This window comes from Nerophis lumbriciformis, linkage group LG22 (assembly GCF_033978685.3).
Source record: "Nerophis lumbriciformis linkage group LG22, RoL_Nlum_v2.1, whole genome shotgun sequence".
NCBI classification, from domain to species: Eukaryota; Metazoa; Chordata; class Actinopteri; order Syngnathiformes; family Syngnathidae; genus Nerophis; species Nerophis lumbriciformis.
In genome coordinates, this window is record NC_084569.2 from 18,977,459 (window position 1) to 19,005,442 (window position 27,984).

The 27,984-nt window shown below is 44.3% G+C and overlaps 1 protein-coding gene across 1 annotated transcript in view; it reads left to right on the plus strand.

Annotated features, from left to right (window-relative positions):
- The window catches only part of LOC133615051 (LITAF domain-containing protein-like), an 18,997-nt gene extending 9,690 nt beyond the window's left edge, over positions 1-9,307 (plus strand). The window contains exons 2-5 of the mRNA XM_061973391.1: positions 2,471-2,635; positions 2,798-2,812; positions 5,801-5,945; positions 8,898-9,307. Of these exons, the coding sequence (XP_061829375.1) occupies positions 2,488-2,635; positions 2,798-2,812; positions 5,801-5,945; positions 8,898-9,003 (414 nt within the window). The 5' untranslated portion in view covers positions 2,471-2,487 and the 3' untranslated portion in view covers positions 9,004-9,307. The remainder of the gene's footprint in view (positions 1-2,470; positions 2,636-2,797; positions 2,813-5,800; positions 5,946-8,897) is intronic.
- Positions 9,308-27,984: the final 18,677 nt, after the last annotated feature.

Consider the following 27,984-nt stretch of genomic DNA (forward strand, 5'->3'; position numbering starts at 1 on the left):
AAACTGGCTTTGAAACAACAAATTGATTACATTGACGTAATCAACGTTGTAACAATGTCTTGTGCCTGATGGATGCATATATATATATATATATATATATATATATATATATACATTAGGGTTGTACGGTATACCGGTATTGAATCATATTCAGTACTATACCGCCTCTGAAAAGTACCGGTCCGTCAAACCACTCGCGGCCCCGTTGTCGTCACGCCGTGACATTGCTGGTTTACGAGCAGACAAGCATGTTCGGCAGCGCACAATCACGGAGTACTTACAAGCAGACACAGTGTGTAGACAGAAAATGGACAATGGACGCATTTTGGCTTGAAAAGTAACGATAAAGGTGAAGTTATAACACTGAAACGCCCTCAGGAAGAGGTGCTTTAAGACATGGCTAGCTCGCTAGCGGCTAAAGTCCAGCCCCAGTCGTCAGTGTTTTAGCTACTTCTAAATCACTAATCCTCGCCTCCATGGCGACAAATAAAGTACATTTCTTACAAGTATCATCCTTGCAGGACGAGGAAAAGCTAAACATGCTTCACTACACACCGTAGCTCACCGGCGTCAAAATGTAAACAAACAGCCACTGTCATGATACTAAGTACAGTAGTGTATCTAGTCGATACTACTATGATTATGTCAATGTTTTTTGGCATCTTCTTTCGTTTTTTTTTAAATGTATATTATGTTTATAATGTCAGGAAATATGTCCCTGGACACATGAGGACTTTGAATATGACCAATGTATGATCCTTTAATGACTTGGTATCGGATTGATACCTAAATTTATGGTATCATCCAAAACAAATGTAAAGCATCCAAACAACAGAAGGATATGTGATTATTACATTTTAACAGAAGTGTAGATAGAACATGTTAAAAGAGAAAATAAGCAGATATTAACAGTAAATGAACAAGTAGATTAATAATTCATTTTCTACCACTTGTCCTTAATAATGTTGACAAAATAATAGAATGGAAAAGGACACAATATGTTACTGCATATGTCAGCAGCTAAATTAGGAACCTTTGTCTGCTTATTTACTAATAAAAGACACGTTGTCTTCTATGTTCACTATTTTATTTAAGGACAAACTTGCAATAAAGAAACATATGTTTAATGTACCGCAAGATTTTTTTGTTAAAAATCTTTATTTTCATGACTATTTACATTGTAGATTGTCACTAAAGGCATCAAAACTATGATTCATGGGAAATGATTAGACAGCCAGGCATCTTATGAGTCATACAGGCAGGACATAAAGTACATTGCCACAGTACTTTCTGTTCTCAAACAGGCAGGGTTTTCCAAGGAAAACTAACCGTTTGTTGAAACAGAAACCTAAAAGTAGAGAAAGTCAGTGTGTCCCCCACCCTGAAAAGCTGGGCAGAATCTAGTAAAGATTTTAAACTTCTTGGGAGATTAGTTACTCGGTGGTCTGATGTGCATGCAGCAGATGTGTACTATCATACCAAATGTTATCTGAACTTGAGATATGCAGCACAAGTTGCACAACATAAAACATCTTCAGGCATATCAGAAGAAGAAGCGTCTACCAGTGAATCCAGGGAAACCTCTGACCCTCTGACTATAGCCCCGACATTTCATACAAACATTAGAAAGGAATCATGCATGTCGCACCAGGTTTTACTCATAACAATGCCCAAGTTACGCCCAATGTCTTCAGAATAGCAAAACACCACTTGGAAATATGCAAATTAGGGGTGTAGACACACCCGAAAATAAAAATGAGCATTCCAACACATTTCTAATTGTCAAAACACATGAAATAGACACCAAGTTTACATGTGTAGCTCATCTGTTTCAAATGTTAGAGACAAAAGCTATTACAAGTGGGGCGGCATAGCTCGGTTGGTAGAGCGGCCGTGAACCAGCAACTTGAGGATTGCAGGTTCGATTCCCGCTTCCGCCATCCTAGTCACTGCCATTGTGTCCTTGGGCAAGACACTTTACACACCTGCTCCCAGTGCCACCCACACTGGTTTAAATGTAACTTAGATATTGGGTTTCACTATGTAAAGCACTTTGAGTCACTAGAGAAAAAGCGCATATGCGGTCCTCTCCAAGGTTTCTCATAGTCATTCACATCGACGTCCCACTGGGGTGAGTTTTTCCTTGCCCTTATGTGGGCTTTGTACCGAGGATGTCGTTGTGGCTTGTGCAGCCCTTTGAGACACTTGTGATTTAGGGCTATATAAATAAACATTGATTGATTGATTGATATAAATATAATTCACTTCACTTCACTTCACAAGTGGCGGCCTTATTTGATTGGCCGCTGTGGCGACCCCAAAGGTCACCGGCGCGGGCGCCCTAGCTAAATCATTTAAGTATGCCCTGAGCTACACCTGTGCCAAATTTGGGGCTTTTAGACAAAAGTGAACGGAAATATCCCTGAGGGCCTCCACTAAATTGCATAATGATACATTATCTCTCCTAAAGCCTAAAGCCTTCTCAAGATGGAAAAAGGGAACCTAGGATTGGAGACAGCACCACCCTACCCCGGCCCACCCTACCCTGGCCCACCCATGAGCTATGGTGCAGGGCCCCAGCCTGGGTGGTACCCGTCCCCTAATGCGGGACCCCCGAATGTCACTTACCCAGCAGGTCTGTAAATGCTGCCTGTTCAAAATATGTATACTACCTGGAAAGTCTGACTTGTATTTATTGTATTGTTTAGCCTGGAATATGAATCATGCATAATACAATACGTGCTTTATTGCAAGTAACATATTTTCTTGTGTTTGCCTTCCATCTGCATCTGCACAGTTCCAACTTCCACAGGTGAGTTTCACAAACAAAACCATTGAGCGCACATGAAGATCTGATATTTCGGTTCCCCTTTGTGCAATGCAAAGTACTGTACTGCATTCACACAGCATGAAGAAGCAAACCGCGTGGCCTGTGTGCGTCACAAAGCACCTTTGTTTGTCGTGCTAATGGCAACGTGTAGCGTTGTTGTCAGATTTGCGCCTAAATTAAAATTCCTCTGACGGTCTAATACTAGGAAACATGTCATGTGAAAAGTGCATATGAACATACATGTACAAACCCCGTTTCCATGTGAGTTGGGAAATAGTGTTAGATGTAAATATAAACGGAATACAATGATTTGCAAATCCTTTTCAACCCATATTCAGTTGAATATGCTACAAAGACAACATATTTGATGTTCAAACTGATAAACATTTTTTTTTTGCAAATAATCATTAACTTTAGAATTTGATGCCAGCAACACGTGATAAAGAAGTTGGGAAAGGTGGCAATAAATACTGATAAAGTCGAGGAATGCTCATCAAACACTTATTTGGAACATCCCACAGGTGAACAGGCAAATTGGGAACAGGTGGGTGCCATGATTGGGTATAAAAGTAGATTCCATGAAATGCTCAGTCATTCACAAACAAGGATGGGGCGAGGGTCACCACTTTGTCAACAAATGCGTGAGCAAATTGTTGAACAGTTTAAGAAAAACCTTTCTCAACCAAGGAATTCAGGGATTTCACCATCTACGGTCCGTAATATCATCAAAGGGTTCAGACAATCTGGAGAAATCACTGCACGTAAGCAGCTAAGCCCGTGACCTTCGATCCCTCAGGCTGTACTGCATCAACAAGCGACATCAGTGTGTAAAGGATATCACCACATGGGCTCAGGAACACTTCAGAAACCCACTGTCAGAAACTACAGTTGGTCGCTACATCTGTAAGTGCAAGTTAAAACTCTCCTATGCAAGGCGAAAACCGTTTATCAACAACACCCAGAAACGCCGTCGGTTTCGCTGGCCCTGAGCTCATCTAAGATGGACTGATACAAAGTGGAAAAGTGTTCTGTGGTCTGACGAGTCCACATTTCAAATTGTTTTTGGAAACTGTGGACGTCGTGTCCTCCGGACCAAAGAGGAAAAGAACCATATAGGCGCAAAGTTGAAAAAAGCCAGCATCTGTGATGGTATGGGGGTGTGAGTGGTATAGCTCGGTTGGTAGAGTGGCCGTGCCAGCAACTTGATGGTTCCAGGTTCGATCCCCGCTTCCGCCATCCTAGTCCCTGCCGTTATGTGTTTGGGCAAGACACTTTACCCACCTGCTCCCAGTGCCACCCACACTGGTTTAAAAATGTAACTTAGATATTGGGTTTCACTATGTAAAGCGCTTTGAGTCACTTGAGAAAAAGCGCTATATAAATATAATTTACTTCACAATTCACTATTAGTGCCCAAGACATGGGTAACTTACACATCTGTGAAGGCGCCATTAATGCTGAAAGTTACATACAAGTTTTGGAGCAACATATGTTGCCATCCAAGCAACGTTACCATGGACTCCCCTGCTTATTTCAGCAAGACAATGCCAAGCCACGTGTTACATCAACGTGGCTTCATAGTAAAAGAGTGCGGGTACGAGACTGGCCTGCCTGTAGTCCCGACCTGTCCCCCATTGAAAATGTGTGGCACATTATGAAGCCTAAAATACCACAACGGAGACCCCCGGACTGTTGAACAACTTAAGCTGTACATCAAGCAAGAATGGGAAAGAATTCCACCTGAGAAGCTTAAAAAATGTGTCTCCTCATAGTTCCCAAACGTTTACTGAGTGTTGTTAAAAGGAAAGGCCATGTAACACAGTGGTGAAAATGCCCTTTCCCAACTACTTTGGCACGTGTTGCAGCCATGAAGTAAATTCTTATTTGCAAAAAAAAAATTAAGTTTATGAGTTTGAACATCAAATGTCTTGTCTTTGTAGTGCATTCAATTGAATATGGGTTGAAAAAGATTTGCAAATCATTGTATTCCGTTTATATTTACATCTAACACAATTTCCCAACTCATATGGAAACGGGGTTTGTACAAAAACAGGCTGAATATTGCATTTTATTTATAAATAGGTAGGGAAGGTTAGAACATTGTCATGCAGAGATATGAAGGCCATTACCTTGCACTACTGTGCAGAAGAAGGCAATATTTACATAAGCACACTATATCCACTCATCACCCTGCAGAATACAGCAATAAGTGTCATTCACGCCACTGCTGCTGCTCACTGCTCCCCTCACCTCCCAGGGGGTGATCAAGGGTGATGGGTCAAATGCAGAGAATCATTTTGCCACACCTAGTGTGTGTGTGAGACAATCATTGGTACTTTAACTTATAAGGCAGGATAGACTTAGACTTAGACTTAGACAAATTTAATGATCCACAAGGGAAATTGTTGAACATATATATAGTGGTATAGTGATCACACAAATACATTTTTCGTACATTCAAAACTATTGAAATGTAAAGATCGTGTGGAACTACAAACAGTGCAAATTACGATATAAAGTGGGTAAAAGATTATTGATAACACATTTTATTAAGACTGGTACATTTATCATTGTGTATAATAATACAATAATAAAAAAGCTAGTTATTTGATGTATTAAATGAGGTGTGGGAGTACTTAAGTTTCACTTCTTCCCACTCCTTTTGGATATGAAAAAAAAACCCAACATATATGCATTGTTTTTATTTTTAATGTGTTTTCATTGTTAAATACAGTATTTATTTATATTTCTGTACTTTACTGTAATGTTATTAAGATTATTTCCTTCTTTCCATGATTTAGTTATTTTGCTTTGTTTTTAACATTTCCAAAATAAACTACTACCGTACATATATTATTATATGTATAAATATATTGTTATATTATATGAACATATAAAACCAATCTGAATCTGAACCGTGGAAGAAAAAGACATGTGTTGGTTTATATTTATATTATTTCCCACTTTCAGTGACTCACGTGGTGATAGCGCAATCGCTGCGAGATTGCCCAGGAGAAGCGCAGTGTCCCCGCTGCCAGCAGACGGTGATCACCCATATAGAACTCAAAGCAGGCCTGATGACCTGGGGCATCTGTGGAGGCCTCGCCTTCTTCGGGTAAGAACAATTACAACCGATAAAAAAGGGTGGGCACATATGATGATTTTCCTATTTCCTGACTTACAAATTTTGTTACAATGTTGGATAATCGGGTTGAGCAATGCCAAAGCTTAAAATCATAAGATTAAAGGGGAACACTATCACAATTTCAGTATAGTTAAAACCATTAAAAATCAGTTCCCAGTGGCTTATTATATTTTTCGAAGTTTTTTTCAAAATTTTACCCATCATGCAATATCCCTAAAAAAGCTTCAAAGTGCCTGATTTTAACCATCGTTATAAACACCCGTCCATTTTCCTGTGACGTCACATAGTGAAGCTAACACAAACAAACATGGCGGAAAGAACAGCAAGCTATAGCGACATTAGCTCGGATTCAGACTCGGATTTCAGCGGCTTAAGCGATTCAACAGATTACGCATGTATTGAAACGGATGGTTGTAGTGTGGAGGCAGGTAGCGAAAACGAAATTGAAGAAGAAACTGAAGCTATTGAGCCATATCGGTTTGAACCGTATGCAAGCGAAACCGACGAAAACGACACGACAGCCAGCGACACGGGAGAAAGCGAGGACGAATTCGGCGATCGCCTTCTAACCAACGATTGGTATGTGTTTGTTTGGCATTAAAGGAAACTACCAACTATGAACTAGGTTTACAGCATATGAAATACATTTGGCAACAACATGCACTTTGAGAGTGCAGACAGCCCAATTTTCATCAATTAATATATTCTGTAGACCAGTGACGTGCGGTCACTAGAGGCAGGTGAGGCGGGGCCTCACCTGCCATCATGGAAAGAAAAAAAATGTAAAAAGAAAAAAAAAAATTAAATTGTTATATGTATTCAGTGATTGTACTATAAAGTTATTTTCCATTTAATTTCACCAGTTTTAGATTATCTTTATTCAAAATCGCTGAATTTTCACATTTGCCGTTCAAATACTGAGAAGAGACGGTGCGGTGATCAGCAGCCAGTTGAGGCACGTCACTCAATTCTGCCTCACCATGGATTGCGGACTCGGCTAACTGCTGGCCTGATGTGCAGTGAGACCGTATTGCTATATGAACTATATTATACATTTCCATAGTTTAGTTAGCTGAGGTATATAATGTACAGTGTATTTTGTCAACAACTGTATGTGTGTAACGCATTTCTTGTGCTGAGCAATCATAAAACGGCTGCGAAGACGTACTGGGTGAGGCTCGCGTAATCCCGCCTCCTGGTGCCGGATAATGCACCTTCGCCGCAGACTGCACCGCCCGACGGGAACGCCACACCAACCAAAGCCCACACCCAAACCCTCCACGTGCAAGACCGAATCCACCCAAACAAAGTCACTTAATAAAAAGCCAAAAAGTGCAAAAACAACATTGCTCGCGCCGGAGGAGCAGTGAACGACTGCAGGGACACAACATTAGGTACACCTGCAGACTGCAGCACGGATTTCATATTTCATTCATTCACAACTCCTCCAACACGAACACCACTGTTCCCGCACTTATAAGTAAAGGTAAGACCATAATAACGTTTTTTTTAATTAAATGTGCTTTTTTGTGTGCTACAGTTTGTATGTGTAAAGTTAAAGTTAAGTTAAAGTACCAATGATTGTCACACACACACTAGGTGTGGTGAAATTTGTCCTCTGCATTTGACCCATCCCTTGATCACCCCCTGGGATGTGAGGGGAGCAGTGGGCAGCAGCGGCGCCGCGCCCGGGAATAATTGTTGGTGATTTAACCCCCAATTCCAATCCTTGATGCTGAGTGCCAAGCAGGGAAGAATGCTGGTATGAGCTTTTAAACATAACCCGTTAACTGCTGCCAATCAAATGGTGAATAAGATACTCTTTAGGGTTCATATGTTTGTAAATCTGACTGTGATTTAGTCAGTGCCTCACCAGTCATGAACCTCACCGCACGTCACTGCTGTAGACATACCCTCATGTCAGCAGGCCAGGGAAGCTAGGGTCGATATTCTTCTCTTGATCATCTTCGGGACGGTGTGAGCCAAGACATCCAGGGGGGTTTAGCTCGCTCGTCTGCGGGAACAAACTGCCGCCATTGCTTGCCGTGCTACCGAGGTCCTTTGTCCCTGAATTGCTCACACACTCCGGCAGATTCAATGGGGGTCTGGCGGCAGGTTTCTTTGACTTTATCGTTGGAAATGCATCTGCTTTGAGTGTCGCAGGATATCCACACATTCTTGCCATCTCTGTCGTAGCATAGCTTTCGTCGGTAAAGTGTGCGGAACAAACGTCCAATTTCTTGCCACTTTCGCATCTTTGGGCCACTGGTGCAACTTGAATCCGTCCCTGTTCGTGTTGTTACACCCTCCGACAACACACCGACGAGGCATGATCTCTCCAAGGTACGGAAAACAGTCGAAAAAACGGAAAATAACAGAGCTGATTTGACTCGGTGTTTGAGAAAATGGCGTATTGCTTCCCGATGTGACGCCACGTTGTGACGTCATCGCTCCAAGAGCGAATATTAGAAAGGTGTTTAATTCGCCAAAATTCACCCATTTAGAGTTCGGAAATCGGTTAGAAAAATATATGGTCTTTTTTCTGCAACATCAAGGTATATATTGACGCTTACATAGGTCTGGTGATAATGTTCCCCTTTAATGCATTTGGCTGTGAACCTGCGCGCAGGTTTTGAGTCCTCTGAGCACAATCTTTTTTTGACAGTGTGGCGTACACACTTATGAGGGCATTTGCAATCTACAAGGAACACCTCCACTTCCAATAGCTTGCAGACATAAGCAGAACATAGGTTATAAATGTGGCAGTGGAGCAAAATGTACGTACAATTAACACCAAAGCATATCCATTGAATATTATCTTAACCGCAAGAACGTGTGTTAAATGTAGAATCCTCATAGGTTCCCTCTCAAGATTATGGAGAACTGAACATACCTTTTTGTTAAAGTTTCCTCTTATTTCAGGTGTTTTCTCTGCTGCTGTATACCATTCTGTGTGGACTCCTGCAAGGATGTGGAGCACCACTGTCCAAGCTGCCATAACACCATCTATGTTTACAAGCGATGTTGATCGCACACATTTTAGCAGTGACTCTTTCACAGCACTCAAATGTTACCAATGCTGAGATGTTCCGTGAAGTATGGCTTTGGCATGGCAGATCGTATGAATGCATTATAAATCAGCCAGTGGTAGTCGTGATTTAGTGCTAAAATGCAAACCAATTGGCATGTTTTTCTTTGTATCGTCCCTTAGGATTCTAGCAACGTTAAATGCAAAAACAACACATATGCTAAGCTTGCTTGCAAATATTTTTCCACATGTATTCGACTGTGTGTTGCAGAAATACAATTAAAAAAAAAACTTGTAAAGGTAATGTTGTAGTGCAGTGGTTCTCAAACTTTTTTTCCACCAAGTACCATCTAAAAAAACCAAAACACTTCACTTCTCCAAGTACCACCATAATGACCAACAGTAAAATACAGTCGCGTAGTAGGCCTAAGTATTCATTAAAAACAAGGTAGAGGCTTTATTTAACAAGTATATGTCAGCAGGCCAGGGAAGCTAGGGTCGATATTCTTCTCTTGATCATCTTCGGGACGGTGTGAGCCAAGACATCCAGGGGGGTTTAGCTCGCTCGTCTGCGGGAACAAACTGCCGCCTTCCGCCCAATTGTAGCTGATATAGGCTCCAGCGACCCCGAAAGGGACAAGCGGTAGGAAATGGATGGATGGATGGAGATTGAACTTGTTATTTAGTGAGGTTTGGGACAGGTGTGCTGCTGGTGTAGCCACAGTGTGCACGTCTAAAGTTGCTCATATGGGCTCCACTCAATGCTCAGGGAGTTTTTGTGTTTGCTCACACACATGAACAATTAGAGGGAACATTGATTGACAGAGTGTGTGTACCTTCAGCGGTGAATGATGAGCAGAGGCAGACTTAATCCTTAAGTGGTGGTGGAGGTGAAGTGGCATCAGAGTCTATATCTCTCTTTACTAGCTTCGTCGAAGCATGTTGCTTATATAGCTTGTTTCAGCAGATTTGAATTGCTGTTTTGGGCAGTAGATGGGATCTTTGATCCAAAGCACATCCATCCATCCATTTTCTACCGCTTATTCCCTTTGGGGTCGCGGGGGCGCTGGAGCCTATCTCAGCATTTAACTAAAAATGTTCTTTTCTTTGTGCTCGACAAAAGAAAAGTAGTGAAAATATCTCCATGTTAGCAAACTCGACTTCTGGCTCCGCCATGATCAGACACGCCCCTCACTCTCCTCCCTCTCCTCCCTCCCCACACTCACACACACCCACACAGAGCGCATGTCTCTCTCTCTTCTCCGGCTTGTGACACAAGAAGAATCAGAACGATGACACAGCAGCGCTCCGATAAAACACACTTTATACTACATAAAAAGTAACGTAAAATAACGCAGTAACGCATCATGTAGTAACGGTAACTGAGTTACTGAATATAAAAAATAACGCGTTAGATTACTAGTTACCGCCAAAACTAACGGCGTTACAGTAACGTGTTACTTTGTAACGCGTTAGTCCCAACACTGCAGGTGACTGACTATAAACAAGCCCATTTTGCAGTAATTAAAAATAACTATTTCAATATACTGCAGGAATAACAACAACAATCTTGCAATGGGGACACAAATTGGAGTTACTCCTAAATACCACAAGTAATAAAGCAATATTTCTTTAAAAAAAAATAAAAAATAGAATAGGTAGAAAATAGATTAAGGGCAATGTGTCCCCTAAAAAGCAATGTAAGAAAATATTAACCAAACAATTGTAAATAACTATACCATGAATAAGTAAATGCAAAATATATGATAGATACAACCAATTAATTCATGTATAAAAGAAATGAATGATTTGTATGTGTGTTGGCAGTCATGCTATTACACTCCCATCCCATAGGTGGCAGTAATGTGCATTACAAAGTGAAGGAGCAGAAGTTAGCATGTCTGCCATCTTTGAGGGAATTTCTTCTCACCTCCCCCAAATTCTCTCAATCAGTAATATTTGGTTGTTTTTCTAGAAACAGACATAGACTTGAAAATAGTACAATTAAAGAGTGAATGGTCCCAGAGTACGATAGGATATCAGACAAATAAATATATTCAAAGTAAATATTAGAGTTATTTAGATATATGTACAGACGAATCGAAAAATGAAGCAGGAAAGGTAGGAATAGGAGTGTGTGTACCAGAAATAAATCATTTTATGGGATCAAGTGTCCGTCTACACAGCAGAGATGGTGACTATAATAATTGTGTTACAGTGGGTAGAAGGCAAACCAGACAGAGTTATATGTTGTGTACTCTTGACAGCACTAAATAAGGGTTATACTTGTATAGTGCTTTTTTACCTTCAAGGTACTCAAAGCGCTTTGACACTATTTCCACATTCACCCATTCACACACCGATGGCGGGAGCTGCCATGCAAGGCTCTAACCACGACCCATCAGGAGCAAGGGTGAAATGTCTTGCTTAAAGACACAACGGACGTCAGTAGCTGGAGATCGAACCATAAACCCAGAGGTTGCTCTACCAACCGAGCCATGCCGTCCCCAAATAGTATTACAAGTATGAAATCAAACCGTGAAGACTTAAAGGGGAACTGCACTTTTTTTTTTTTAATATTTCCTATCGTTCACGATCGTTATGAGAGACTAGAACACACATCTTTTTTCTTTTTTTTTAGGATTTTAAAGATGATAAAAAACACTTGAAAGATGCGGCTAATGGAAGTCACCGTTGTAGCCTTCAAAACGCTCTAAAACAACTTCAAAACCCTACATCAACGTTTTATGCACACTGCATATACATTATATAGCCAAAAGTATTTGGCCACCTGCCTTGACTCACATATGAACTTGAAGTGCCATCCCACAATGTTGGGAGCATGGATTTGTCCAAAATGTTTTGGTATCCTGGAGCATTCGAAGTTCCTTTAACTGGAACTAAGGGGCTAAGCCCAACTCCTGAAAAACAACCCCACACCATAATTCCTCCTCCACCTGTGGCCGGGCCAAGTGATTAGGACACCTGATTCTGATCATTTGGATGGGTAGCCAAATACTTTTGGCATTTTAGTGTATATAATGTAGTAACAGACACATTCAAAACAATATGTAATATGTACAATATTTACCGTATTTTGCTCATTTGAATCATTTCCAGGACTGACTTCTTCTGCGCATTTTCCTTTCTGTCTTGCCTCTTGGTGAGGGCGGTCACATTTTTCTCCGCTCCCTCCTTCCCTGCTTGCTCTCTTTGTTTTGTCTTGTCTGAACTTTTTTGAAGCCTCTTTCTTTGCGCTGTCCTCAAATCTAAACATCAAACATGGATATGAACAGCTGGACTCTTGACGCAATTGACAAAGTCTTTTCGACAAGGAAAAGAGGTTCGGGGGAGCCTGGCTGCCCTGATGGGGTACGTGAGAGACTCCTGGGATAAATGGAGAATCATGTGCCTCTCAGTCCTTTCCATCGAGGACGTGGAAGACATCGACCTATTTGGAACCGTGATCGCGGGGCACCTGCTGATTGGGCTGGGCATTGCTCTGGTGTATCGTCAAATTCGGAAGACGATGGCAGCCCCTCAAGGAGCCCAACGGCTGTTCGTCGCAATGGAAGGATTGGCCCAGGCTGTGGGATATGAATCGCAACATGGATCTCATCATGGAGAAGTTTGCTGAGAAGGAGAATTAAATTGAATTTGAGAGAACCTGCAACGGACACATAGAGCAGGCAAGTCATTGTTTTGACTGCTCGAAGAAAACAACATCCTAATCCTGCAATACAAAATAGTCTCTCTCTTTTTGATGAAATAACATTAGAGGAACTATTACGGCGTGTAAGTGGGATAAAACAAACAACATGTTTACTTGACCCACTTCCTGGGAAACTTATCAAGGAGATTTTTGTATTATTAGGTCCATCAGTGCTAAATATTATAAACTTATCACTTTCCTCTGGCACTGTTCCCCTAGCATTCAAGAAAGCGGTTATTCATCCTCTGCTCAAAAGACCTAACCTTGATCCTGACCTCATGGTAAACTACCGACCGGTGTCCCACCTTCCCTTTATTTCGAAAATCCTCGAAAAAATTGTCGCACAGCAGCTAAATGAACACTTAGTGTCTAACAATCTCTGTGAACCTTTTCAATCCGGTTTCAGGGCAAATCACTCTACGGAGACAGCCCTCGCAAAAATGACTAATGATCTACTGCTAACGATGGATTCTGATGCGTCATCTATGTTGCTGCTTCTTGATCTTAGCGCTGCTTTCGATACCGTCGATCATAATATTTTATTAGAGCGTATCAAAACACGTATTGGTATGTCAGACTTAGCTTTGTCGTGGTTTAACTCTTATCTTACTGACAGGATGCAGTGCGTCTCCCATAATAATGTGACCTCGGACTATGTTAAGGTAACGTGCGGAGTTCCTCAGGGTTCGGTTCTTGGCCCTGCACTCTTTAGTATTTACATGCTGCCGCTAGGCGACATCATACGCAAATACGGTGTTAGCTTTCATTGTTATGCTGATGACACCCAACTCTACATGCCCCTAAAGCTGACCAACACGCCGGATTGTAGTCAGCTGGAGGCGTGTCTTAATGAAATTAAACAATGGATGTCCGCTAACTTCTTGCAACTCAACGCCAAGAAAACGGAAATGCTGATTATCGGTCCTACTAAACACCGACATTTATTTAAAAATACCACCTTAACATTTGACAACCAAACAATTACACAAGGCGAATCAGTAAAGAATCTGGGTATTATTTTCGACCCAACTCTCTCCTTTGAGTCACACATTAAGAGTGTTACTAAAACGGCCTTCTTTCATCTCCGTAATATCGCTAAAATTCGTTCTATTTTATCCACTAGCGACGCTGAGATCATTATTCATGCGTTCGTTACGTCTCGTCTCGACTACTGTAACGTATTATTTTCGGGTCTCCCTATGTCTACCATTAAAAGATTACAGTTGGTACAAAATGCGGCTGCAAGACTTTTGACAAGAACAAGAAAGTTTGATCATATTACGCCTATACTGGCTCACCTGCACTGGCTTCCTGTGCACTTAAGATGTGACTTTAAGGTTTTACTACTTACGTATAAAATACTACACGGTCTAGCGCCGTCCTATCTTGTCGATTGCATTGTACCATATGTCCCGGCAAGAAATCTGCGTTCAAAGAACTCTGGCTTATTAGTGATTCCCAGAGCCCAAAAAAAGTCTGCGGGCTATAGAGCGTTTTCTATTCGGGCTCCAGTACTATGGAATGCCCTCCCGGTAACAATTAGAGATGCCACCTCAGTAGAAACATTTAAGTCCCATCTTAAAACTCATTTGTATACTCTAGCCTTTAAATAGCCCCCCTGTTAGACCAGTTGATCTGCCGTTTCTTTTCTTCTCTCCTCTGCTCCCCTTTTCCTTGTGGAGTGGGGGGGCACAGGTCCGGTGGCCATGGATGAAGTGCTGGCTGTCCAGAGTCGGGACCCGGGGTGGACCGCTCGCCTGTGCATCGGCTGGGAACATCTCTGCGCTGCTGACCCGTCTCCGCTCGGGATGGTGTCCTGCTGGCCCCACTATGGACTGGACTCTTACTATTATGTTGGATCCACTATGGACTGGACTCTCACAATATTATGTGAGACCCACTCGACATCCATTGCTTTCGGTCCCACATATGCGGTCCTCTCCAAGGTTTCTCATAGTCATTCACATCGACGTCCCACTGCGGTGAGTTTTTCCTTGCCCTTATGTGGGCTTTGTACCGAGGATGTCGTTGTGGCTTGTGCAGCCCTTTGAGACACTTGTGATTTAGGGCTATATAAATAAACATTGATTGATTGATTGATTGATCTACGATTTGACTCCCTCGAATGGCCTTGACGCAGGAACAGGATGTTCTGAAAAACTCCCCCGAGGACTTCTCAACGATGGACGCTTTTGACCTTCCTTTTTTGCAATAACACCCGGTGTCGAACTTTGAGATCGGCCCCAGTCCACAAAAACATTTCAACATCTCACCCAGGTTAATTGGGCATACATGCACGCACCCGCCCCTTCCCCAATCAACGCCTTCACCACTGCTTAATTCCTCTTCGGGGTTATGGACGGCTGAGTAGCGCTTTATAGCGGCAGCCGGCCTCCAGGGCCCCAAATCCCCCCCCCCCCCTTCTGTTGTGAGTTGTTGTGATTACATGTATCATGTTTATGTGTGCTATACTATGTGAGTTTTTTTCCTTGGACTCAGTCTAGACCCCTCCCGAGGGTCCAGCCTTAGACAAATGTTTTTTTTACTCTTCCCCCCTTTTCCCAATATCACCTTTTTCCCACCTTTTTTAAGGAGCGCTGTAAGTGGCTGATCCGTTGGCGGTCTCGTCTTGTCCCCCTTGTAACGTATGTCTGCTCTTAGTGGGACTGTGCCTCAAATGAAATTTCAGTTCTTACATGTCTTGTACATGTTAAATAATGGACAATAATAAAGCATCTTGAATCTTGTATCTTGAATCATCTTGAATTGATTTTTGTTTCCATCGCAGCGCACGTCCGACTTCTGCCAACAAAAGTGTGTTCCTACTCTCGGATAGAAAATGCTTGTGTGTGTTGTGATCATGGCAGACTTGGTAACTAACAACAAAGACATCTATTTTTGGTCAAATGAGGATTCACTACACTATACTTTTAGACATGAATATAGATTATATTATATTGAAGAAAACAAACAAGGAACCCAGATTTCCCTTGCCCGGACGCGGTTCACCGGGCCCCCCCTCTGGAGCCAGGCCCGGAGGTGGGGCACGATGGCGAGCGCCTGGTGGCCGGGCCTGTCCCCATGGGGCCCGGCCGGGCACAGCCCGAAGAGGCAATGTGGGTCCCCCCTCCAATAGGCTCACCACCCATAGCAGGGGTCATAGAGGTCGGGTGCGATGTGAGCTGGGCGGCAGCCGAGGGCAGGGCACTTGGCGGTCCGATCCTCGGCTACAGAAGCTAGCTCTTGGGACGTGGAACGTCACCTCGCTGGGGGGGAAGGAGCCTGAGCTAGTGCGCGAGGTGGAGAAGTTCCGGCTAGATATAGTCGGACTCACTTCGACGCACAGCAAGGGCTCTGGAACCAGTTCTCTCGAGAGGGGCTGGACTCTCTTCCACTCTGGCGTTGCCGGCAGTGAGAGGCGACGGGCTGGGGTGGAAATTCTTGTTTCCCCCCGGCTCAGAGCCTGTACGTTGGAGTTCAACCCGATGGACGAGAGGGTAGCTTCCCTCCGCCTTCGGGTGGGGGAACGGGTCCTGACTGTGGTTTGCGCTTACGGGCCAAACCGCAGCTCAGAGTACCCACCCTTTTTGGATTCACTCGAGGGAGTACTTGAGAGTGCTCCCCCGGGTGATTCCCTCGTTCTACTGGGGGACTTCAATGCTCATGTTGGCAGCGACGGTGAAACCTGGAGAGGCGTGATTGGGAAGAATGGCTGCCCGGATCTGAACCCGAGTGGTGTTTTGTTATTGGACTTTTGTGCCCGTCACAGATTGTCCATAACGAACACCATGTTCAAACATAAGGGTGTCCATATGTGCACTTGGCACCAGGACACCCTAGGCCGCAGTTCCATGATCGACTTTGTAGTTGTGTCATCGGATTTGCGGCCTCATGTTTTGGACACTCGGGTGAAGAAAGGGGCAGAGCTTTCTACCGATCACCACCTGGTGGTGAGTTGGCTGCGATGGTGGGGGAGGATGCCGGACAGACCTGGCAGGCCCAAACGCATTGTGAGGGTTTGCTGGGAACGTCTGGCAGAGTCTCCTGTCAGAGAGAGTTTCAATTCCCACCTCCGGAAGAACTTTGAACATGTCACGAGGGAGGTGCTGGACATTGAGTCCGAATGGACCATGTTCCGCGCCTCTATTGTCGAGGCGGATGATTGGAGCTGTGGCCGCAAGGTAGTTGGTGCTTGTCGTGGCGGTAATCCTAGAACCCGTTGGTGGACACCGGCGTTGAGGGATGCCGTCAAGCTGAAGAAGGAGTCCTATCGGGTTCTTTTGGCTCATAGGACTCCTGAGGCAGCGGACAAGTACCGACAGGCCAAGCGGTGTGCGGCTTCAGCGGTCGCAGAGGCAAAAACTCGGACATGGGAGGAGTTCGGTGAGGCCATGGAAAACGACTTCCGGACGGCTTCGAAGCAATTCTGGACCACCATCCGCCGCCTCAGGAAGGGGAAGCAGTGCACTACCAACACCGTGTATGGCGAGGATGGTGTTCTGCTGACCTCGACTGCGGATGTTGTGGATCGGTGGAGGGAATACTTCGAAGACCTCCTCAATCCCACCAACACGTCTTCCTATGAGGAAGCAGTGCCTGGGGAGTCTGTGGTGGGCTCTCCTATTTCTGGGGCTGAGGTTGCTGAGGTAGTTAAAAAGCTCCTCGGTGGCAAGGCCCCGGGGGTAGATGAGATCCGCCCGGAGTTCCTTAAGGCTCTGGATGCTGTGGGGCTGTCTTGGTTGACAAGACTCTGCAGCATCGCGTGGACATCGGGGGCGGTACCACTGGATTGGCAGACCGGGGTGGTGGTTCCTCTCTTTTAGAAGGGGAACCGGAGGGTGTGTTCTAACTATCGTGGGATCACACTCCTCAGCCTTCCCGGTAAGGTTTATTCAGGTGTACTGGAGAGGAGGCTACGCCGGATAGTCGAACCTCGGATTCAGGAGGAACAGTGTGGTTTTCGTCCTGGTCATGGAACTGTGGACCAGCTCTATACTCTCGGCAGGGTCCTTGAGGGTGCATGGGAGTTTGCCCAACCAGTCTACATGTGTTTTGTGGACTTGTAGAAGGCATTCGACCGTGTCCCTCGGGAAGTCCTGTGGGGAGTGCTCAGAGAGTACGGGGTATCGGACTGTCTGATTGTGGCAGTCCGCTCCCTGTATGATCAGTGCCAGAGCTTGGTCCGCATTGCCGGTAGTAAGTCGGACACGTTTCCAGTGAGGGTTGGACTCCGCCAAGGCTGCCCTTTGTCACCGATTCTGTTCATAACTTTTATGGACAGAATTTCTAGGCGCAGTCAAGGCGTTGAGGGGGTCTGGTTTGGTGGCTGCAGGATTAGGTCTCTGCTTTTTGCAGATGATGTGGTCCTGATGGCTTCATCTGGCCAGGATCTTCAGCTCTCACTGGATCGGTTCGCAGCTGAGTGTGAAGCGACTGGGATGAGAATCAGCACCTCCAAGTCCGAGTCCATGGTTCTCGCCCAGAAAAGGGTGGAGTGCCATCCCCAAGTGGAGGAGTTCAAGTACCTCGAAGTCTTGTTCACGAGTGAGGGAAGAGTGGATCGTGAGATCGACAGGCGGATCGGTGCGGCGTCTTCAGTAATGCGAACGCTGTATCGATCCGTTGTGGTGAAGAAGGAGCTGAGCCGGAAGGCAAAGCTCTCAATTTACCGGTCGATCTACGTTCCCATCCTCACCTATGGTCATGAGCTTTGGGTTATGACCGAAAGGACAAGATCAAGGGTACAAGCGGCCGAAATGAGTTTCCTCCGCCGGGTGGCGGGGCTCTCCCTTAGAGATAGGGTGAGAAGCTCTGTCATCCGGGGGGAGCTCAAAGTAAAGCCGCTGCTCCTCCACATCGAGAGGAGCCAGATGAGGTGGTTCGGGCATCTGGTCAGGATGCCACCCGAACGCCTCCCTAGGGAGGTGTTTAGGGCACGTCCGACCGGTAGGAGGCCGCGGGGAAGACCCAGGACACATTGGGAAGACTATGTCTCCCGGCTGGCCTGGGAACGCCTCGGGGTCCCACAGGAAGAGCTGGACGAAGTGGCTGGGGAGAGGGAAGTCTGGGCTTCCCTGCTTAGGCTGCTGCCCCCGCGACCCAACCTCGGATAAGCGGAAGAAGATGGATGGATGGATGGATGACATGAATATACGAAGGATGAACGACTGCTTCTAGAAGCAGGCACGAAGAAGAGGGTCAGACGTTGGAGCAGACGGAAACCGATAGTGAGGTGAAAGCGACTCGAAGCTGCAAATGTGGAATTTGGAGCCGAGCTATTTTGACATAAATGGCGTGCTTGCCCCCAGATAAACCAGAAAAAACGTCCCTGGCCAGCTGGACCAAAGAGACAACTGAGTCACACTTTATATAGATCATGATACACGCAGCACGTCATGTGTGTTATTACAACTACAGTAGAGACGCTGTCTGGCTAGCTGTGCACAAACAAATTATAAAATAATACTGTCTTTGTCATAATCCGTGGCCCAGATCATGTTTTGTTTAGTTATGTTCTGTTAGTTTTTGGACTCCATAGTTCCTGTTTTTGTGCACCCTTGTTTGTTTTACTTTCCATGACGACTCATTAGTTTCACCTGCCTCATGTGATCGGATCACGCACCTGCTCTAATCAGAGACTATTATTTAAGCCTGTTTTGCCAGTTAGTCATCCTGGCGACACTGCTCTGTTTATTCCATAGTTCATGCTGATTGTTATATGTTCCGTACATGTTCTTTTCATGCTCTGCTCAGGCTGGTATTCTTGCGATTGCTCTTTTCATGCTTCATGCCATGCTATGTAAGTTTTGTTTATTCAAGCCACAGTTGAGTGAGTTTTTTTTCATGTTTTTTAGTTTCATGTTTCATGTCCTAAGTTTTTTGCCTTAGCTTTCGCGTGCGCTAGGCACGCTCGCCTTCGGCACGCTTGCCTTCGGGTTGTTTTCTGTTTTTGTAGTACTTTGAGTTCAAGATTAAATAATGTTTTTACCAGTGACGTGCAGTCACTAGAGGCAGGTGAGGCGGGGCCTCACCTGCCTCTAGTGACTGCAGTCACCTCTAGTGACTGCACATCATGGAAAGAAAAAAAATTTAAAAATATTTTTTTTTTATTAAATTGTTATATGTTCCAGTGATTATACTATAAAGTTATTTTCCATTTAACTTCACCCGTTTTAGATTATTTTTATTTAAAATCGCTGAATTTTCACATTTGCCGTTCAAATACTGAGAAGAGACGATGCGGTGAACAGCAGCCAGTTGAGGCACGTCACTGCGTTGTGCCTCACCATGGATTGCGGACTCGGCTAACTGCTGGTCTGCTGTGCAGTGAGACCGTATTGCTATATGAATTATATTATACATTTCCATAGTTTAGTTAGCTGAGGTATATAATGTACAGTGTATTTTGTCAACAACTGTATGTGTGTAAAGTATTTCTTGTGCTGAGCGATCATAAAACGGCTGCAAAAGACGCACTGGCTGAGGCTCGCCTCCTGCACCCCCGCCGTAGAATGTACGGCAACCCCTGACGGGAGTGTTATATCAACTAAAGCCCACACTTAAACTTTCTACGTGCAAGATTGAATCTATTTTAAAAAGTTATTTCATAAGAAGCCAAAAAGTGCAAAAACAATAATGTTCGTGTTGGAGGAGTTGTGAATGACTGCAGGGACACAACATTAGATACACCTGCAGACTGCAGGTGTACCTAATTCACAACTCCTCCAACACGAACATTATTGTTTTTGCACTTTTTGGCTTCTTATTAAATAACTTTTGTAACCTATTTTTATGGGCTTTCCTCTTTGTGATGTTAAGTTCCTGTAATGCGCTGTTATACAGTATATGCCTTGAGCTCTTATTTTGAAGGCGCGAAGAGCGGAAGTGATGACACGTTGGAGTTGAGCGGAAGTTTTTGAAAGAAGGTAAATAAAGTGGTCCTCGTGTAAACTGGAGCCTCCGTGTTTGTTATTTTGTAGTTTCATACAGTATAGGCGACATTTATAAACCCTCGGTTACACTTTTTTTTTTAAATAGATTCAATCTTGCACGTGGAACATTTAAGTGAGGGCTTCAGTTGCGGCGCATGGACTTAATTTAAAAGTAAAGGTAAGACCATAATAACGTTTTTTTTTATCAAATGTGCTTTTTTGTGTGCTACAGTTTGTATGTGTAAAGTTAAAGTTAAGTTAAAGTACCAATGATTGTCACACACACACTAGGTGTGGTGAAATTTGTCCTCTGCATTTGACCCATCCCCTTGTTCACCCCCTGGGAGGTGAGGGGAGCAGTGGGCAGCAGCGGCGCCGCGCCCGGGAATCATTTTTGGTGATTTAAACCCCAATTCCAACCCTTGATGCTGAGTGCCAAGCAGGGAAGAATGCTGGTATGAGCTTTTAAACATAACCCGTTAACTGCTGCCAATCAAATGGTGAATAAGATACTCTTTAGGGTTCATATGTTTGTAAATCTGACTGTGATGAAGTCAGTGCCTCACCAGCCATGAACCTCACCGCACGTCACTGCTCTATACACAAACAAATCCTACGTGTGTAGTGTATAGAGGCCTCTGTCTAACCTTTCCCAAGACTAGGCTGCAGATACTTACTAAAGTTGTGTGACGACCGGGGCGCATGGTGATGCGGGGTTTCGTTCTCCCAGGATGCAACGGACTTCGGACACAGCGTGAAGGTAAAATAAATGATTTATTTACCGGAATAAATTATACTGGAACAAAGAAAAGGGTGCTCATAGCACATAAGGCAAAAACTAAAAGAGCTAGCATGGGAGCTAGAAGGTAAAAAAGGAGTTTAGCGTGGAAGCTAACAGGTACAGAGCCAGAAGTCGTCAACTGTTGCATAAAAACAAACTACGAAGCAAGAACGAATGACAGGGAGGACAGGCTTAAATAATAATGTCAGTGATGACAAACAGGTGCGTGTCGGGAAACAAACGCGGCAGGTGAAAATAATAAGCAGCCATGGCAACAAACTCAGGTGTACAAAACAGGCACTCAAGGAGTCCAAAACTAACCAAAAACACAAGTATCTTGAAAACGTAAACAAAAAATATGATCCGGGCAGCGGATCATAACAAGTTGAAAGGTAAAACAAAAAGGAAGACTCAAAAACAGGTGGCACAAGTTCAGCAAAGAACAAAACAAAAATGATTACAAAACAAAATAGCATCAAAGACAAAGTAGCGTCTCTCAAAGCTCCACACAGCATGTCAGAAAAAGAATCCCCCTGATCCAGTGGTAAGCAGGTGGTTTTAAACAGGCTGGGAGGGTGAATGGTGGACTAGGATTGGCTGGCTTATCAACAGGTGAAATGAGCAGCAGCTGGGAACAGGAACCGGTTCATTGGCAGCAGAGGCAGTGATTGAGTGTGACCTGTACAAACAAAAGAAGAAGAAACACAAAACAAACAAACCACCACTACGTGGAACGTAACAGTGGAGAATAGAGCATTTCCACCGACCGAGTGCGGCGAGAGCATCTGCTTGGTGCGGCAGTGGGTAGGTATCCTTCACAGTTCTTAAGTTGAGCCATCTGAAGTCAGTGCATACTCTGAGGTCTCCATTCCGCTTCCATACGAGAACGAGTGCAGATGCATATTCACTGCTCGACTTTTGAATAATGCCTTTTTCCTCCATCTCATTCAGAGTTGTTCTCAGTTTCTCATATTGGCTTGGTGGTATGCGCCTATATGGTAGACGGAACGGCTTGTCATCAACAAGGTGGATACGATGCACAAACTCTTTGGCCTCTCCGCAGTCCATCTTGTGTCTGGAGAAGATTGACTCATATTCTTCAATAATGTGAACAAGCTTGTCTTTCCACTGCAGTGACACTTCGCATGACTTCAGAACAATGTCTTGCAGGCCCAGAGTCTCCAGTGCACGCACCATGTCCTCTTCTGACCTTGGATTCACATCTTCGCTCTGCACACACTGCATGTTGCACTTGACCTCCTCTGCTTTGGGTAGGTCCTCCACTGCGATACAGGGGGACACATCTGCGATCTTGGCGTTCCTTCTCAACACCACAGTTCTGTCTGTAGGGTTAATGACTTTAACGGGCACCCATCGATCTCCCCAAAGTGGAGTAATAACCCTTCCAACAAGGATTTGTTTGGGTCTGGCTTTAGACTGGGTCAGCTCAACGACCACAGTACTGCCTACTGACATCACAGCTGACTCAGGTAACTTGCCCCAGACAAGGTGCTCACTCTGTGGTTTCAGTGTTACACAACTCTTTACTTTCACTGTTCCCACCTTATCTGGAATGCACTCACCTCTCCATCTCTCTGTGTTGGACAGTAGTGACAAGAATTGGCAGTGGTCATCAGACTGACCATTGTCGGGCGAGGAAACAAGCCTCCAGTAGCCGTCAATGCTCTTCAATTGAGTTAGGATATGCTTGATAGCATTGCTGCCAAGGATCATTGCTTCTGTCTGGCCAGGTACAACCATTCCTGCATCCGTATACGGTAACATCAAGGTTATACATGTCTTTGGGGGAAACGCGGTGTCCACCGCAGCCTACAATGACATAGTCATCAGCTGTGTCCTTCGTCATGTCAGGACATTGCTGCAGCAGGGACTCAACAGCAGACTCACTTATTGTACAGGCCATTGACCCGCTGTCTAACAGTGCTTTGAAAGTGGGGCCATTCTTCACAAGTACAGGCGTGTAGAACAGGCTCTGCTATTCTCTGGGATCCCTGAAAGATCAGTGTCTTGGGTGAGACTACTGTACCACTATAACTGCTGTGCGACTCATAGAGAGATTCAATATCAAGCATGTCGGGCTTCTCATAACTGGTTGGAGGTTCAATTAGCTGATCTGCACGGTCCTCCCCTGTGTACAGATCTGTCAGTTTTCCTGAGGTTGCGGAGTGGTCCTCCTCGCTGGACAGTCACGACGTGAATGGCCTGGAGCATAGCATTTGAACCAAAGCCTCTTCTCCCGGCAATGAGAGAAAGCACTGTGACTGTCATCTTTGCAAATAATGCGTGGCATGTCAGTGAACTCGTCAACTCTGTTCTCAAGACACCTGGGTGGAGCTTGCTTCCTCACTTGTGACTGGTTAGAGGTCCCACACAGCAGAACCTTTTCCAACATAGCCATCACCTCCGCTAGGGGGACATACTGAGGGCTCTGGGCCTGAGGTGCCTCGTGACTACTGCGGTCAAGGGCTGGACTATGGCTCACCTCAGCTGCGTGTACTGCGATGTCCATCCTCTTCACAGTGTGTACTGGGGGAGTTGCTTTGCAGCTCATCTCAGCATGATACTCGTTCAGCACCTCCAGTACTTCACACGCTGACCATTTGTCGATAGTTTTGGATCTGAAAGTGAGGGCCAGGTCTTTGCAGGGACAGTTCCGAATAAACATGCGAGTCACCTCCGTTTCAGGGATGTCCAGCGTCTTGCCCTGCTCTCTCAGACAGTCAATGGCGAGGTCAGCTGCCCTGTTCAGTCTCAGCCAGTAGTCATAGGGGTCTTCCTGGTCTCTAGGTAAAGTTGAGTAGAAGTCAGCTAAGGGGACAGAAGAGTACAGAAGAGTACCTAGTACAGCTAAAGTGTTTTCTAAGTAGACCATAAATCAGGTCGGGCTGAGCATGCATATCAATATTACTGTTCCTAATGCCAAACTTCACTACATCCTTAGCTTTTCCCCTCAAATGCATAAGGATCTCCTCGGCCTGCTCTTCGACTCTCACATTACTCCTCTTAATGAATGTTCTCATCAGATCTTCCCATTCATGCACCTTAATTGAATCCGATCCATCTCCTACAAATGATGGTGGTTCCTTAACCTTCCTATGTGTGACAACCTGAACCTGAGATACATCAGACACATGGCTAGGCTGACTCAGTGTGCTTGTTATATTCTGTGTGAAAGTTGAAGCAGGAGTTACTGTGTTATTTGGCTGCATACGCGACATGATGCTATCAGCTAACTGTTGACCTATCTCCTGAATGACAGTCCTCATCTGGTCAGCTATACACTCAGAGACGCCACTAATAGGATTTGGTGTAGACGTGACTTGAGGAAAATAAGAGCTAGTGCGCTGGTTAGCTGCATTATGTACGCTAACATTGGAAATGCCTCTAATGAGGGTAAACTAACACCTGGGGCAGGACTATCAACAGAAAAGGGGATGGGAGTAGGCATACCCCTGCCTCTGCCAACTTTAATGGGTGTGCCAAACTTTGGGAAAAGTGGATTACTCTGAAAAGACATAGAAATGTCTGCCACAATACTGTACAGTCCACCCCACTTTGTGAAATCATCAATAAGAAAATGGCAAATAGAATCAAAATGATAAAACAAATCAGCAGTCTGTGTGACAAGTTACTGCTATGCCACATAAAATTATCTGGGCCGCTGTGACACACTATAATGAGCTTCACTGCAATATATGCTACCCTTGCAAACTGTGAACACACAAATACTGTGAACTGATGGCTTCATGGAGCGATGTGGTAGGCAGGATGGTCACCGGTTCGACGAACTTGATAGAAGTCTCAGGTCACGGCACCAATGTAACTGCTGTGTACCCGTCCCGCCAAGAACCCCCACACAGGCTGGATTGGATGATGTGGTTCTTTACTGGTAGCTGCAATGAGTGATCAGAACGCACATACACACAATATGTGGTTAGCACCTCTGCTGGTTTCGATGTCATTAGCAGAGGACAGGAAGTCTGCTCAAGTACATAACATTTTCATATTTTTACAATTTCATGAAATGCAATTACAGATGTGACTTAATACAATGGTTTTTAACAGTATACTTTTTAACGTGTATGATCGTATAGTGGTTTAAACTTGCTTTTATCTTTCCTGGTATTACAATTTATTCAATACAACATATTTTTAACTTGGTTTTTAACCAACATCATCCTTTTTTACATATTTATGAAATAGAAAATAGAAAAATACAAAATACAATACAAGACATGACACAAATAATTAAATGGACTTTTAGCACCCTCTAATGGTGACTATCGAATATGACAGACCACGTTGTTCGCATGTTAAAATGGCGAACAATACAAATTTAAATATGAACGTCTTGACACGTAAAACGCACAGAGTGCAACAATTATTACCTGCAATGGGTGATCAGAACGCATATACACACAATATGTGGTTAGCACCTCTGCTGGTTTCGATGTCTACAGGGGGAAAATAATATCGACTTCAGTGCCAAATAGTAATACATCTGACGTGAGCAACAACCAATTCAAAACGAAAATTCCACAACATAGCATTTCAACTGCTGTTAAATAACTGTGTATCTTATAATAAATCTCACGTTATCTTTAGTGTAATTTATAATATTTTGCAGAGCATTATCAGAATGTGGCTTACCATTAGCAGAGGACAGGAAGTCTGCTAATAAGCTTCCGGTTTGCGGTCATATTTACAGACGTTCAGGTACCAGCAGGTGGCGCAAGTGGACCTCTCATTGCATAACAAAACAATATACATATTTTAGCAGGAATTTCACTCAAATAATCAAAGTAGTTCTTATACCCGTTACATATATATATATATATATGTCACGTTATCGATGGGAAAAGGCATTTTTAGACAATATGATTTCCCTGAGCAGCTAGGAGACACCAAGAGTAACAAGCAGTAGAAAATTGATTAGAAAGGACAGATTTAAAAAAAAAAAAAATTAAAATAAAAAATTATATATTTCTATTTACTTAGGACTTCCCGCGGGTCGGATTTTGGATGCTGGAGGGCCGTAGTTTGGGGACCCCTGACGTAGATTATTTCTCAAACTGCTTTAGTACGATGGAATTAAAAACTCAGCTCAAAAAAAATACGTAGAGAGGAAGTGTGGGGTCACTTTTATTGGAGACTTTCGTCAAAATATGTCAAGTCTCTCATCATACCAATCAAACACTTTCGGCTTCACAATAATAGTGCTCCTCTTCACATCCGGTCTAACCAACAAAACAAAAAAACGCCTTACTGTTGTGTATCAGAGAAGGGAAGGAGGCGACAACCAGGGCAGGACTGCGGTTTACAAGGTTTATTTTAAACCTTTGATGAATACGTGGCGTGTGTATGCTACTCAAAGTGAATGAATGTTGACTATGTGTAATATTAATAATGTAAATGTTACCAAGGGTTGTTGTCAGCAAATGTTGGTTGTATCTTTCGTCGTTATCCAAGGGGCAAGGCGAAGAGGCAGTTCGTGGACAGGCAAGAGGTCGTGGGCAAGAGCAGGGCAGCGTGGTCTGGGTCCGAGCAGGGAGGTCGTGGATCGGGGAGAGCAATCAGGAATCCGGATGGGTGTCGAGTGACAAGGCACGATCACGGAGGACAGGGGAGTCACTGTGGAAATACAAAAGGGCATGAACCAGGGGGAAACACGAAGAGAGAGAGAGAGAGAGAGAGAGAGAGAAAAACAAGGGCGAGGAAATCACTGGGAAAAAGGGATGCCAGACGTGATGCTTACTGGAAGGTTAGCGACGTTCTGGCAAAGGTTCCTCGGGTCCGCTGGTCTTTATGCCGCTCCCCTTCATCAAGTCCAGGTGTGTTGATTACTGAATGTCCGCAGGCTTGTTGCTGCGTGGGCGTGTTGCGCACAGCACGTGCAGGGGCGTGTCTGAGCGCGCTGTCAGCGGAGGTGCCGGCAGCTCCAGTTGCCAAGGAGACGCGAGTAGAACTCCGCGTCGTGACACTTACAATACGATCACGCTTTGTCAAAGATGTTTTTTTATTTTTTATTTTACCCAAAAAATATTTTCTGGCAATTTGAAATTAAGTGTATTGTAACAGCGTATTTGAAGAAGTCAGCCTTTTATTTATGTTCACAAATAGCTCTGTCACACTGAAATGGAGTAGTGGAGTAGGTCAGGACACCGAGATGGAAGGTCGCATTCTCTTTCGCTCCGGCTTGGGAACAAAATCAACTAATCGGATGATCCCACACGTCCTCCGTTTTCTACTGTGGATCACGGATTTATATTTTAAACCTCCTCGGATACTTTACCCTCTTGAAAATGAGAGTCGGGAACGCGAAATGGACATTCACAGTGACTTTTATCTCATGGACAATACATCGGCGAAGCACTTTAGCTTCGGAGCTAACGTGATAGCATCGTGCTTGACTGCACATCGAAGCAAAAGAAACATGCCCCTGACTGGACGAATAGACCGAAGGTCAACAATACTATCATTACTTCTACTATCAGGAGACACTGAACTCAACCCTGGACCTGTAACCACACGGTTAA